Consider the following 15,116-nt stretch of genomic DNA (forward strand, 5'->3'; position numbering starts at 1 on the left):
CAATTAATTGAATACGTGCGTTTGCACGGAATCTACAAGATTAAATAGAATAGAGTTCAGATAGCCATTTACTGACCGGGATTATATTAGTCAGCAGAATTAAACAATTAAATTGTTCTTAATCTACATGTGTTGCAAAAATTACAAACAACCAATGCTATGAGGGGACACTTTCAATTGTCCTGTTGAACTACAGGTAGTTCAACAGGGCCAAGTGTTCACACAATCAATATTAACATAGATGACAGAATTATAAGAGATTATGACCAAAATGCTCACAGAGAAAAAAGAAATATTATCTTGATACTTGCATAGGTCACAATCAACATTTAGGTTGTGTTTGTACATATTCAATACTATACGTAATGAACAGAAGTGCTAACTGAAGTCTCTGGAGTTCCACTTTTCAAAAATATTACTGAGAATATGAGGCTAAATGTAATATGGCTACAGCATTGACATTTACAGGTGTTGTCTGATTAAAGCACGACACACATGTCCCAAAGAGACTACTCAATTTAACATGTAGGAGGTACAGTGTGTGACATTTTTACCTCAGTTATCAGCTGAACTTTTCACATTACAAGAAGTATGCTTTAAATTGTACCACTTTTGAAGTTTGAAATTCTACGTTGCAGAACATTCTTGAGTAAAGTCCATGGAATATGTAAACATTTCACAGCACATAATGAAAAATATTACACATCGCTCTTAACATCACTTCATGAATAATTCATATGAAGTGAAACTCAGTACAGAGCAATATAACATGAGCTTTTCAGGTTTTTTTGCTACTATGTACCTAACCTAGTCATGCTGTCAGGAGACATGTTAGACGCTGATGTTGTTTTGTCTGGGCTACAAACAACAATCAAGTGGACTCCAGTGAGTTTAATGATAGTACTCTCTCATAACCTGACGGCAGTGTAACATTGGTAAAGTATTAAATAGGCCCATTTCATGATACATACCTGTATGTGCTGGGGTCGAAATAGAAACTGTCTGTTGAGGTTGGATTTCTCGATGAGATCATTGTCTGTGATTGTTATCTATGTAGGAAGAATGATATGTTTTTTATGAGCACACAAAAGAGACATAAACGCAGATCTCACATAATCTGTCACAGGTTACTAGCCTGAAAGACATACAAAATGTAGAAAGCTTTCTTTTGTCAAAAGTTTATGTGGGTCATTTTTTGTGAAATTTTTGTGGAAAACAAAATATGATGTGATGTGACAGTAGACTTGGTTCAAGTCTGTGATTTGTGAATGTTTGAGTGGAGTGAACGCAATGATTTGTATTCTGCTTTCATGTGAAACGCGCGCGTGAGTGGACGCGATGAGTAGGGTGAACGCGATGAGTGGAGTGAACGCTATACAGCGGAGTTTCACCCGGAATCACAGACTTGGCTTTCTTGCACGATCTGCGTTGCTATAAATTATTCATGAGATGACGTTTTCTTTACTCATATATTATTCATAAGATGACATCACTAAATTTTACACATTGGGAGGAGTTACCAATTGACCCAAACGAGACGTGCATAAAACTCGCATGGCGTTGTTGACAAAATGTCGAGTGCGATCACTCCCACAGAAGTCAGCATGACCTCTGTTGTGTCACCGAAAACGCGTGAAAATATCTGTGTTGTTTGTCGGGCCCATGTTGCAAAATGCGAAATCGTCGCCGGTTTTTCAAGGATGGAAAAAGACACCGTCCTTACAGTTGTAGCCTGTTCTCTTACGTGCCCAAAGCGATGGAAATCAAAACAATGTGGGGCGACTTCGTATGTCAGTGATTTTCCGGTGCCGGTTGGTGCGCAGACGAACACATCTTTTCCCTCAATGTAACTCTCAACAAGCTTTGTTTGGTAATCTCGCATGATTAGCGATGGTCCACCGATCAGTTGTAAAACGCAGTTGATGTACGAACTTGATGCCATTATTCGCCCAGATATAAAACGTACTCGATGTCTAGCTTTGCACGGAGATGACAACAAACTTTTTAATGCTGCAGAGGTTTATTAGCAATGCGTTCTTCTTATTGGCCAGAATAACGGCGGGGGCTGTCAATCATTTTGTATTTGCTCTACGTCACTATGTACACAGTCCGTCTCACCGCCTGTACTTTGCAAGAAGTCCAAGTCGGTGAATCCGGCAGAAACTAACTCACTACTGCGCAGACTCAAACGTGATGCATTCAATCGCTGGGAAAACCTGGCGTGAGCTGCCAAATTCCGGATAGGTTTGTACGAAATAGGAGAGACACAAGAGAAACTATTACAAATGATTTTATTTTTTTAAAATTCACCGACTTGAACCAAGTCTTGATGTGACGGTGAAAACCCATGAAACACAGTTGAAAATAACATTCTGAACAAGACAGTTTCATCTTCCTTCTTGGATACATTTTAAAAAAGCAAATGTTCAATAACTGTAGTAGAGCATCGTACTTTCCAACATATTTAATCAACAGATATAGTTTGCTACAGGTAATCATATCTTCCCCAGTGGTAGCCTAAAATCCCTCATGCCAGTGTCATCTAATTACTAACTCCCACGGCAGAGGAAACCTTGCGTAAAAATGGAATATAAAAGATATTACATTGTGGCAGACTAAACAAAATATTCCTGTACGAAGCTTTTCAAAAAAGTTGAAAGGCGAATGCACTGTCACAATACACGATGATGATAGATGGTTGTCAAGACTGGCGTGGGTTTGGTAAAAACATTCATAACAGATGGATACAAAGTGATGGAGTGGAAATATGACATTTTCCACCTAAAGTTGAATGAGACAATATCTTTTGAAATACAGTTTGACTTGTTGCCCTTCAGTAAAATGTTGGAATATTGGCTTATATCTTGTTTGTGACCACAGTCCCACCTGCCTCCATTTTTAAGGCACACAAAACAACTTAAGATATATTGTAGGATTTGTTAAAATGTGATCTTACCAGTCCGCCTTGTGATGAACCTATACCAAGCAAGGCATAGTTTTTGAGCATTTCACATCCTATTGCTCCACAGCCCACCATGAATAAATGAAGTTTACTCAGTTGTTGACAAAGGTTGTCTCCAATGCAGATCCTCAAACCATCATATCTATCATCCCTGAAATCACACACAAATATATTGCCATGGTTACAGATTGCAATGGTTACAGATGATGTAAACAAGTCTATAAAAACATGGGGCGATCATTATACAACAGTCACCTTAATGAAGTCGGCCATTTTTCTAAATATCAGACAAACAGAACAAAATCAAAACAACTCTTTATACATGTAGCTGCTGAGTATGGTATAACTGTTAATCACATGACTACCGTAGAACCAAATGTAGATTGTCAAGGACTGGAGAGCCAGATTGATATGCAAAATGAAAAAAACTTGTCTGATTTGCATTCTGAGTTGAGCTTGGTCTACTTTCTTAAAAGGGGCAAACATTGCTCTGATGTTCTGCATGATGAAATAATCTTCTCCAAGATAATGAGGAACACTCAAGATGTCTAGACTACGTGTCTAGCAAAAAATTCCAGAGGTCACACCCCTGCGCCCTTTCCCCTGTATCTTAAATGGTATTACATCACCGTAACACAATTTCAGCAATACAACCAAAAGAAATACCTGGCTCATCACAAGTCTAAGAGAAGATGCACAGTACTGTAAATTTCCCATAATTCATTGCGATTTGTATCCTCGGAGATACCTGAGTGAAGTCTACTATGTCTCCCATGTGTAGACAAATTCACAGACTATATATCAAAATTTTGAAAACGTACTTATATGCACACCATTCTTCTCAGTTTAAATAATTTGGAAAATTATGCATAATTGAGAGAGGAGATAGCATTTTTGTGAAATTTGCCAGAGATTGTGTCCTCAGCCATACAGAATAATGTGATGGAAAGTAGGGAGACTAGTTGCACCTGTTTTATGAAACAAAAGGATATTGATTTTTTGCAATGGAAGTGACAAAAGAAATTTGCATGCTAAGTTTTCTCAGAGAATGACCCCTTCAGTTCGTCATAACTTGCTGCCTAAAAAGTATGGCATTTGTAGTACCTGCAGAATGTGACTTTTATGGTTGTTTAGTGGTTATTTTCAAACTTTCACTGAAATATCTAAACGTACTTTTACTAGATATTATTTAAAAATTATTCTGATGCTGCACACTAGTGCTTACATGCAGAAGTGAAAAAGTTTTTAGAAAAGTAACCTTCAAGGATACAAATCAAAGAGTATTGTGGGTAATTTATTGTACTGTGAGATGGACTTTATTTTGATATTCTGCACTGCCATCAGGTGAAATTAGGTAAGGATGAATTAGGTCAATTGCTTGTCTTGATGTCAGTTGGGGTCAAAGGAAAACAAAGAGAACCCAGAGGTACTGATTATATCAAAGCCAGATTTGAGTTGAGGTAAGAATGTGTTTGAGTTCATATCAGGAGAGAAAAAAGGAAAAAGTATCTCTTTTGGGGTTGTCATTGGTGTCAAGCTGGGAACGTAATCTTTGATGAAGCTGAGAATCAGTCTGTGGGATATCAACTCAACTGGGGTCAAGTGGAGCAATACGGCTGCAGGTGTAATTCAATTAGTGTCATGATGATAAGTTGACATGGGAATACAAGAAGAAGAGTTCTCTTGGCCTTGTTGTAAAGATGCTATTCTGGGAAATGACCGATGACATGAGGGGATATTGGTGCATTTACTTTCATTCATAGTACTGAGATATAACGTGTGAACAATCTAGTTGAATCATAGCGTATAGAGAATGATATAATTATGCGAAGGGGAGTAAAACTAAAAGATAATGATGGAAGCTAGTACTACAATATGGTGAATAAATTACCTGATATGTCTAAGGGTATGAAATGTATCAGTGTTTGAAATAAAACATTTTTGGGAAGGACCCACCACTTTCAGATATGGAATACAGTATTAGGGTTAATCAGGCTATGCATCATTGAATCATGTGATGGCTGAACAATGTTTGTGACAGTTTTTTTACACCACCAGATATCATGGATGAGCCTTGTTCTATTCAATAACAATTCAATAAAATAGGAACAACAGTTTACAGAACACCGATTAACATTGAATTATTTACTATAGCTCCCAATTTGTAAGATTATCTTAAATTATTGTTTGGCTATCAGTGTTTGGCAACTACGGTTTTACCAATAAATAGATAATAGCAGGCATACTCAGACACATACAGAATTTGCAAAATATCCGAATGTATCTCTAGGTACCTGTCTCCAAATTGATTAATCATACACTGGATTAAAGTTTTTTTCTGATTTTTTTTCAGACTTTTGTCTGATATTATAGAATCTAAGTATAAGTACTGTCTCCCAACCAGCTCTGTTCTAGTGTCTGATACAATCTCAAATTCAAAATTCAAAGATGATGTATCATTGATGTGAACACTGCAGTGACAGTCTATTGTTTCAGACAATTCATAAATAGCAAATGTCTAATATTACTGGTATTTTGGCATAAGTTGTTGGAAGACTGTTTCTTCATCTTGTTTCATAATGGATTTTGACGGGAGTTTCCTGTGTTACTGTGCATGGTTGTAATTGCAAAACTAGGAAAACTTTTCTTGGATGACGTATGAAAATATGATGTTACATATCATTTGGCATGCAGAGCTTTTTTAATCTATTCGTTCTTCTGGCTGTTGAAGGCCAAAACATGTAAATGGTCTAGGAATAGGTTAAACCTGGAATTCAAATAAACCATGGTACAAACAAAACCATGTGCACAAAACATGCATATAAAGATGTGTATTTCCACATGCGCTTGTACACACTGGTTTGTTTGTACCACCATCATGTGATCTTTTGGGCGTACTGAGTCTGTAGAACACATTGTGTCCTTTTTATTTCGGAGTAGGACTATTATAGTTGAGTTTAAGCTGTCTCTGATGTGATAGCTTTCACATAACTCCTGGAAACTTGCAAAAACGACTAGTGGAGGGAACTCTGGCTAAAATTTGTTGATTAGTAATCTTAACAAAAAGGTTAAATGTATCATTCCGACACACAGTACAGCAATGTCATGTTCATGGATGAATGAATCGATTATTTTGGCAGACATTAGTTTGTTTTTCTTTTGTGGCTGTACTTCCCTGCTTTTCAAATAATATTGACATTAGTTTTTTTGATGACAACTGTCACCATCATTGTTACATAACGGTATGTCTCTAAATAAATATGGTTTGGAGATAGAATTGTCCCTCTTTATGGTCACTGGAATTTATTATGTCAACAAGATCGCAGACAGGAGGCCTTACATGACCAAACCTTCACATGAATTCAGTAATTCAAACACATAAATAATACAAATTGTGTTTGTTTTGTTGGTTATATATTTTTACACTGACTTAATGGTGACTCGGTAGATAAGTTCTGAAAAAGGGAAAAAAAGCAAAACACATGATTATCAAAACATGGCAATTTTGCCTCAGGAAAAGGTGAAGCTCACAGAAATATGACGCCAGTGTATGTAATGAATATGCAGGCAATTTAATTTAATCAGCATTCTAATCTAATCATGTAGGGAGAAAAATTAATTCCGGCTCTAAATTGATTATGAAACTTTCATGTTTGTGATGCAGGAATTTTAATCCCATATAGGCCATAGAGGTCGATACAGCAATTCACATATTTAAGCTATGTAAAAATTTAACATAGGATTTAATAGGAGTCAAACTTCACTTACAAAATGCCAAAATTTTTACTGAACAATTATCATGTGTAGCAGTTGGTTATAATGATTTACTATCACTAAATATCATCATGCAATGGTCAAATAATTTCTGTATGTAAGAATTCCTGGGGTTGATCTGCTGTTCTCATTCTATTTGGTCAGATACAAATTAATTAGCCTTTGAGTGCTGTAATTTTTCCCCAAAAAATTTTAGTGCAACATTTTACTATTTTTTATGATTTTTCCTGTATTTTTTTTTGATAATTTTGGACAAAATGGACATCATATTTCATTGCGTACAGTTTTTTATCAAAATTACAGCAAATATCTAAGAAAAAAATTGACTGGGATATATTTTGTAAAGGTGACAAAATTGACTTCGGCGCTCAAAGGGTTAATGACCTCTTCATGAACTATTCTTTTGGTGGAGTTTACCGGTTACAAAATATCTTGAGCTCTACAAAAGGATGCACTTTGGAATTACACAACTGTTACCGTTTAAATGAGGCAAAGTACTACACCTTCTGGATAAACATGGAACATGGGAAAGACTTAGAACGGATACCTGAGTTGGAATGCTTGAGAATCGGCTGACTGGTCACTTGGAATGACTTCAGATGCATCAAGATAAAACTGAAAAGGAAATTGAGAGAGATAAAAGGCATCAGTCTGAACAGACAACCTGACTTCAAAATGGTTAACATAATAACAAAGGAAGGCAATACAGAGAGTCAGACTGAGGGTGGTAGGAATATACTGCCATAGAGACAATATATAACATGATTTACATCGCATGACTAATTGCTATGAAAAATTTATATATGTCAATGGGATTAATTTGAAAATACAATTTGTAGTATGTATAAACTCTCAATAGGTTGATTATTTACAAAGAATTGAAAATAAAACCTGGCTGACTTGATACTCTACACTTTTTTCGTACATAACATTTTGCAACATTTGGCACGGAATTTTGGCTTGATTTTAGTGTTCCATCCTTTGTGATAAGAAATTTGACCCTTCTGCTACATCAATGCTAGCTTGAGTATCATTCCGTTTCTTTTTTCATTACCCTGGAATAGCACAAAATGTATTTCATAAAGCTATTTCACTCATTCTTTTATTATACTTTCTGTTCCACAAATGCAGCAAATGGCTAGTTTCTCATATTAAGATTACTATTTAATCCGCAAACTACCTACACACTTCTTTTCCCTTGGGAAAATATGAATGCTACTCGATTACTTTTTTTGAAGAACAAATTCATCTACTTAATTGACTTTTGAAAGTAAAGTGCAGTGCGCTTTTGTTGGAGGATAAGTGACATTCTGTGTCAGGTCTTCCAACAAATCAATATACAGTTCTTTGTAACTGATATGCCATTTAACCTGTTAATAGCGAAGTTCATATTACATGTGCATAGCATCCTGGGTAAAACTGACTTTGTTTTTATTAGTAAAGTGTTGACAACTAGATAATTTACTCTATCCGGTCAAAGCTGGCCTGTTTACTGATATAAATCATTTTGCCATTCTTCCATATTTTATTCTTATAAAAATTCCACTCTATTTAAGCCTGTCCGCTTTGGTTATGTAATTCAGGCTGCATTAATATACAACTAAGTTATGGATTTCCCTTATCTAGAAACTTCAGCCACTAGCATTTTAGTTTCACAAAAAATAGACGTGATTCCGACTAATTTGTTTGTTTTGAATATTACAGTGTGTCTGTCAGCGAAGATAAACCAATCCATCATAGCACTTGTTACTCAGGTTAATGCAACTGGCCTCCACTTCTCTGATAAGGACTTCAAGTGTTAATATTGACATATTACATTCAGGTCAAATATTGATTCAAAATTTTACATGAGATAACCCCCCTGCATCCTGGTCTATTCTGTAACATTTCTGTGACAACAATATGTTGCAATTTTAGAAACCTTTCCCACTAAAGGCCAAGTTACACGAGGCAACTCGCCGAGCAACACGACGAGCAACGCGGTAGGCAACGCGTCAAGCGACGCGACTGGAACAGTTACACGAGGCAACTCGTTAGGCAACTTCTCGCCAGTTTCCTTACAAAAGATTACAGTGCGCATGCTTGAAGAGCGGACGCGACTGTGTTTCGTGGCGGCCCATTATCAAAACGGTCCTCTAGATCGTGACAAACGGCAATATGGCTCGACCACAAAAATAGTAATATTTCGTCAAATTAAAGGAAACTCATACTAAATAATCTACGAATCGGATTAATGAAGGATATTTTCGAAAAATCTTACTAGATGTGATAATCAAACATATAAAAACTCCAACTAAATAATTGTACAGCTAGAATTATTTTGAATATTTTTATAGAGACATGATTGTCATGTCGAGATGGCTTCACGGGTATGCTTGATTGGTAACATAGGCAGATAGGGTAAGGACAGAATTAACAGAAGCAGGGTGGTGCGATTGAAATATTAACTGGTTGCCTTGAAAATTGTGACTCTCCTCCAAACTTGCATACGAAATTGTGGCCTTCCTCTTAAATCATGAACCTCCCGTCTTGATTTTAATGCCAGAACATATATAAAGTGATAATTATTATTTTCTAAGAATTATTAATAATTCGATATTAACGGGAAAATGGTATTCCCCCTCCCGAGCCATAATGGAGGAAAGAAAACTTTGTACAAAATAATGTACGATACAACAAAAAGCCGAGTACACTATGGAGTGAAAAGTTTACTTGAGTCCATGATTGTCCTGCAGGGGGTACACTATTTTTGGTTAATAGTTTTGGCATTACCAGGGAATTTATAAAACATCTGAGGCCACAATACGAGACATTTGGATATTTTATCAGTAATTATCTGGGGAATAACGTCACAAATTCTCTGTATTGACAATGATGTGATTTAATTTTATCTAAAGATTAAAATTTGACGGCACAGTGAAACAGCAATAAGCTCAAATCAGAATGAGAAATTTCAAAATCAACTTTTCCGCGACACTGTAAAAAGGCTAGCTTGTGGTCATGAGGAGGGTGGTCACGCCGACCGCGGCCTTCCATTGTAGAAACTTGAAAATTTGGCTATTGAAATGGTGTCATTTTGTGGCATTTTCGGTGCATTTCAAACATGTAAAAACCATGAGTATTAGCTGTTCTGCAACACAAAAACGATGAATACTTTGTGACAGATCATGGTGCGATGCAACGGTGCAGTGTTTAGGGACGAGTGTCGTCAAGGTCACGTATCGATTAAAGCCCGTCCTGGAATATGCGTATCAGTCATCATTAATGCACCAAACAAGGACATAGTTTTAAATAAATAAAAAAAATAGCTTAGATATTTTTAGGTTTGCCAAAAGTTCTTATAACACGTAACCCGAAGTGACAATCGTGTGAATGATGGCATATTTTATTCTGGGGAACTTTGAAAAACGCTCCGAATAAAATTTGAATTAATAAACTGCATATATATTAAAGTTCCATTAGCTGTATCTTCTTGCGATTTTTCCGTTAGTTTTGATTGAAATGATCACTGGCTCATGTTGAATAGCCTGTCATTTTACAGAGAATCGCACATTATTCGGAAACATTACGTGCCCTACAACTAAATAACATGTGATTTTACAACGAAAATTTCAATTTTTGTCCAGACAGAAATACAAACTCTGTTGACACGCGGATTGCAACGTAGGCATTCTTCTGCACCTGCGCGAGCCATTTACAGCAATTTCAAAATAAATATTCATTACTTATGCCCGGCACTTACGTCGTAGTCCATTGTCCGAGCACGTTGCGTAGCCAGATGTCTGGCAATCCACGATGCAATGTTGTTTTGATCCCGCAATAAACGTGAACTTGTACATCTGGCGTGATCGCGGCGTCACCATATCTGCGTTCTCCCCAGCACGCTGAGCATGCCAGACGTCAACAAACGAGCTCGGAAGGGCAACACGTTTGAACAAAAATTAGCAGTTTTATGTGGCTATAACATCACTATCATGTTTGTTTCTTCGTAAACAACATTTTGCAACAAATATGAGCCTCCAACATGGAATTTTCCGAGGTGAAAAATGGTCAACAGTTACAAATAATGGCCCTTTAAGTTATTAAAATGCAAATTATCAGCTCATGGTTAAGGTTAACGGGTACAAAATATTGTCGTACAATAGGTCATATGTTCATTATTCTAGCAATTTCAGCTTACCAGTGAGCGATCGTTGAATCGCACAGTCTACGAATCCATGAAGCATAGAATGCATCATGGAGGGCAAAGATGTCGGGCATCTTGAACCTTTCACGTTCGTAAGTTACAATTAATGTGAGTCTTTTTATTCTGTCAGGCCCATTATTCCATAAAAAACTTGAAAATTGCTTGATTGATCGGCTTCAAAAGTTCATCAAAAGCACCAAGAATTAACAATACGTAAAAAAGAGCTACTAATTGGATGATTAGTAGTGATTTTACCATACAGACTTAGCTTACGCTTTGACCAAAGTTTCAAAACGGTCTTAATCCTTTCGATTTTTTTTCTCCCAGTTAAGTAGAAGTCTTAAACGTTCATAACCAAAGTAAATCCCTAATAATTTTTTTTATGAAGATTCCAAATTCAAACCACTCGAGGTGTCACGTCTATTTTTCCATAAACCGAGCCATAGTGCTTCAGATTTACTAACATTCAGTTGAAGGACAGACACTTTTCCAAAAATCTGAACCGTGTGAAATTCTGTGAAATTGGAAAAACGTTTCGCAATTTTGTTTATGGTTACCACCATTGCTACCGCCTCCACTTATCTGCCTTGAAAAAAGGCAATTTTTGTTCTCTTTAGTAGTTATCCCTCCTCATGGTGAGAATGACCTGGTGTAGGTGCAAGCAAAATAACACTGATACATTCGTCGTTTCGCAAAACATCTCGCAAATTGTCTGTTTTGGTGTACAATCTATTGGAGCCTGGCATGTCTATATGTGCTCGTCGGTAAATTAGGGATGAAATAATTTCGATTAATTGATTATTCTTTGGTTTAAGAAAAATATATTGACATTTTTCTTATATCACGATGACGTCACGGTGACGACGCTCGAGCATATTAGTCAGAAAGTTTTATTTCCACATTGTCTTTCGTTGTGCTGATTGTATTCTCTGTGTCGTCCCGACCTGATCGATGCTTTCGATACGTGTAAATATCAGTCCATATATAAGGACAACGGAGAATATTGATGGCTCCTCAGGAGAAATTATCATTCAGCAGTTTATCTTATATTGAAGCGGTTATTCACCAGTTTACCGAAGATTGAAGTAGAGTTGATAGAGAGGGTGGATATTTTTTGGATTTGTCTATAGATTTATTGATTTATTGACATATTGATTGGTTGATTGTTTTTTACAGTTTATAGTTTATTTCCTGTTCGAGTTTTGTAAATTTATATGTACTAACAAGTTACAATCGATGAGCGCAAACAGGATCACTGTTCTGCGCATGAGTAGAGGTCAAAGGTTTCTTCAGGCGACGCGACGCAGTGTGTACACGGGGCAACTCGTCCAAGCGACGGGCGACGCGTCGCCTGAAAAACCGACATGTCGGTTTTCCGGGCGACGTCGCCTGACCACCTCGGGCGACGCGACGATATCATACAAACGAAGCAACATGGCGGGCAACTCCCGTTGCCTGTCGTGTTGCTCGTCGCGTTGCTCAACGAGTTGCCTCGTGTAACTCGGCCTTAACTCAACAGTCGGTACATGTCACTGACATTTGCTGAAATTGCATGTGATAATGAAGGATGTGCAAAAAGAAGATAAATTTTGTACATTTAAGCACACAAAGTGATATTGTATCTTTATCTTCTGAGATATAAAGGGAATGATGGATATTGTTCCAAGACTTTTGATTTCAAGGTGATTCCTGAATTGTTTACTCTTATATGTTAACCTTAAAGTACTGACCCATTGATTGAGAGGTGTAAATTTGCCTGTCAGTGCCTTCAGTCCCTCCTGAGCCACAATACCACCCAATGCTGCTGTCAATGGAGCAAAACATCCCTCAGATGTGTAAGCCAAGTTGGTTAACAGATCTGTGTTCATTGGCTCCACAGTGTTCACCAATTTCTTGTTCAGTAGCTTTGCAATCTCTATCAGCTTGTCTGCATCTTCTTTATTCCTGGACAAGAACAACAATGAATTGCACCAAAATAAATATAATTCAGTATTCTTGAAGGTATATGAAGGTACATTCTCTACCTTCTGGTGCACAGTATCCAGGAACATACTTGTTTGTCACAATGGAATTGACGTACAATTACATAATTTCCATTCAGTTTTTCATTAATGGCCAATATTGCCAATCTGCAGTGTTAATCTTTCTAGGTCTTGACAAACTTTTTCTTTCCCTAGGACAGGATTTTCAGATTTCCTGTGCCACAGGCCCTGTTGACACATAGAGTGATATCTGAATATCAACAACTGGGAGTCCAGTGAAATCAAATCCTATTATTCATAGTATCTCTTGTAGATATGATTACTTCACTTGCCCTGTCTGTAATTTAAGTTCCATGAATCAATAATTAATCATCAAATTAAAGTATGTATTAATCGAAATATTGTTGTTTCGTTCCATAGGTGATTATTCAGTGTCATATATGTATAAGAAGATATGTCACTGTCACTGAACAATTCTAAACATAGATTTAATTTTTCAGACCTGTTTTTTACTTCCTACATTGGCTGCAGCTCTCCTATCTAGGTCACGTAGAGCAAATAAAAGTTATATGACACTGTTATTATTAATTTTTTCGTTCATTTCCTCTATATTTTACTATGGTTGTATGTCTCCGATGTTGACTTCCCGACTCAGGATAAACCAGGAGGAAATGAACCAGAGTGTCACTGTACGTAATGCTATCTACCAACAAAATATCCCGCAAAACAACAGGAACCAGGCTACAATCTCAGGCGACTTGCTTCCTAGACCTACTTTCAGTCTTGAAGTGGTGAACACTGATTATTTTTGTGCATGGAGTCTTCGTGGTTTCATGGCTACATCGTGGCATGCTTTGGTTCCATAGATATCAATTGAAAAAGTACAGATCTTTCTGATTGATGATTAACATTCAAGTTTATTAAAATTATGATTTCTAAATATATCAGTACAGGACTATTAAGTTTTAAAAATTTTACTTAATAGCTGGCAAACGGATGAGGGTTACGTGGGAGTTTATGCGTTATCACTAAATAAGGATTTGGGTCCCTGCCAGGGTAAAAATATTCAAAGCCGACAGCAGACGGAAAGAAAGCTGAGGCCAATATGAATTAATTAACCATATTCTGACTGTATGTAACCTTTTGACAACACTACTGGAGGATAATACCTGAAAATCTACATTGAGATTTGTGGGATAAACGATAGAATGGTATTTGTTATTCCATCATGGAAGACAGCCAAAAGGCAAATTATTGATTGCCAAGTGATTTCAGAGGAGCCCAAATCTGTGGGATTTTACTGTGTACATCACTGAACTAAAGACTGCCACCAACCTGATGTAGAAACATGCACTGGCACATAGCAGATTGTGAGAAAAAAAAGCAACTTATCAAATGCTAAGCGTTTATAGCTCATGTGAAATTGTGTAGACCTGCAAAGAATTTGATGTACAGAGCCTGTGCTGAGAAAAGAAAGCCTTGGTATGAAGTTACCTGATTCTGGGTAGACCTTGATATTGTTCTTGGTATTGGTGTAAAGCATACATTCCTAGATGGATATTCTGTGGTGTATCCAATTTACTCAGATCAGCAACCAGTATAGATGGATTCAACAGCTGCATTTCTAGAGATTCCTACAAGACCAATCAGTCACAGTGAGAGGTCAACAACAAAGGTGTTCACAGTTGCAATCAATCCATCCATCCATCCATACAAGTTTCATTCAAAACTTTAACCACCTGATCACCTTTTTCTTGTCATGCAAGAGGCTGTGTGTGCTAACCAGTTACCGTAGATCGTGCCTCTGGGACAGATATTCAGACTCTCAAACTTTTACAATTCTTTCTGATATACCACTAGTAGGGGATTCATTTAAAGCGCTTGGTGTAAGAAAACTTTTCATTGGCTTAGTTTTTCGAAATCCAAAAATTTTATATTTCTCCATAGAGTTAACACAGGGATGGTGGCCATTTTGAATTTTAAATATCGGCAAATCTTGGGTTATTGGTTCTCTAATACCAAAATTTGCACAGTGACCCCTGATTTTTATTCTTGAGTTTGAAAGAGAATGGTTGAAAGTTTCCTTAAGGAAAGTTTGAGCAAAAGTTTAAGTCTTTCACTTTCGAGGCGTGTTCTACCTTCATGAAAAAAGACTGATTACACAGAAATCACCATGGTGGTAAACACACACAGATATCCATTTTGGTGAAAC

The 15,116-nt window shown here is 36.9% G+C and overlaps 1 protein-coding gene across 1 annotated transcript in view; it reads right to left on the reverse strand.

Moving 5' to 3' along the window:
- LOC139121350 (ubiquitin-like modifier-activating enzyme 6) overlaps positions 1–15,116 on the reverse strand; it is a 71,077-nt gene that overhangs the window by 17,920 nt on the left and 38,041 nt on the right. Inside the window, exons 10-14 of the mRNA XM_070686168.1 lie at positions 14,399–14,538; positions 12,653–12,866; positions 7,284–7,351; positions 2,957–3,113; positions 972–1,049 (exon numbers count right to left, since the gene is read on the reverse strand). Coding sequence (XP_070542269.1) covers positions 972–1,049; positions 2,957–3,113; positions 7,284–7,351; positions 12,653–12,866; positions 14,399–14,538 — 657 coding nt within the window. The remainder of the gene's footprint in view (positions 1–971; positions 1,050–2,956; positions 3,114–7,283; positions 7,352–12,652; positions 12,867–14,398; positions 14,539–15,116) is intronic.

This window comes from Ptychodera flava, chromosome 21, assembly GCF_041260155.1.
Source record: "Ptychodera flava strain L36383 chromosome 21, AS_Pfla_20210202, whole genome shotgun sequence".
Taxonomy (NCBI): Eukaryota; Metazoa; Hemichordata; class Enteropneusta; family Ptychoderidae; genus Ptychodera; species Ptychodera flava.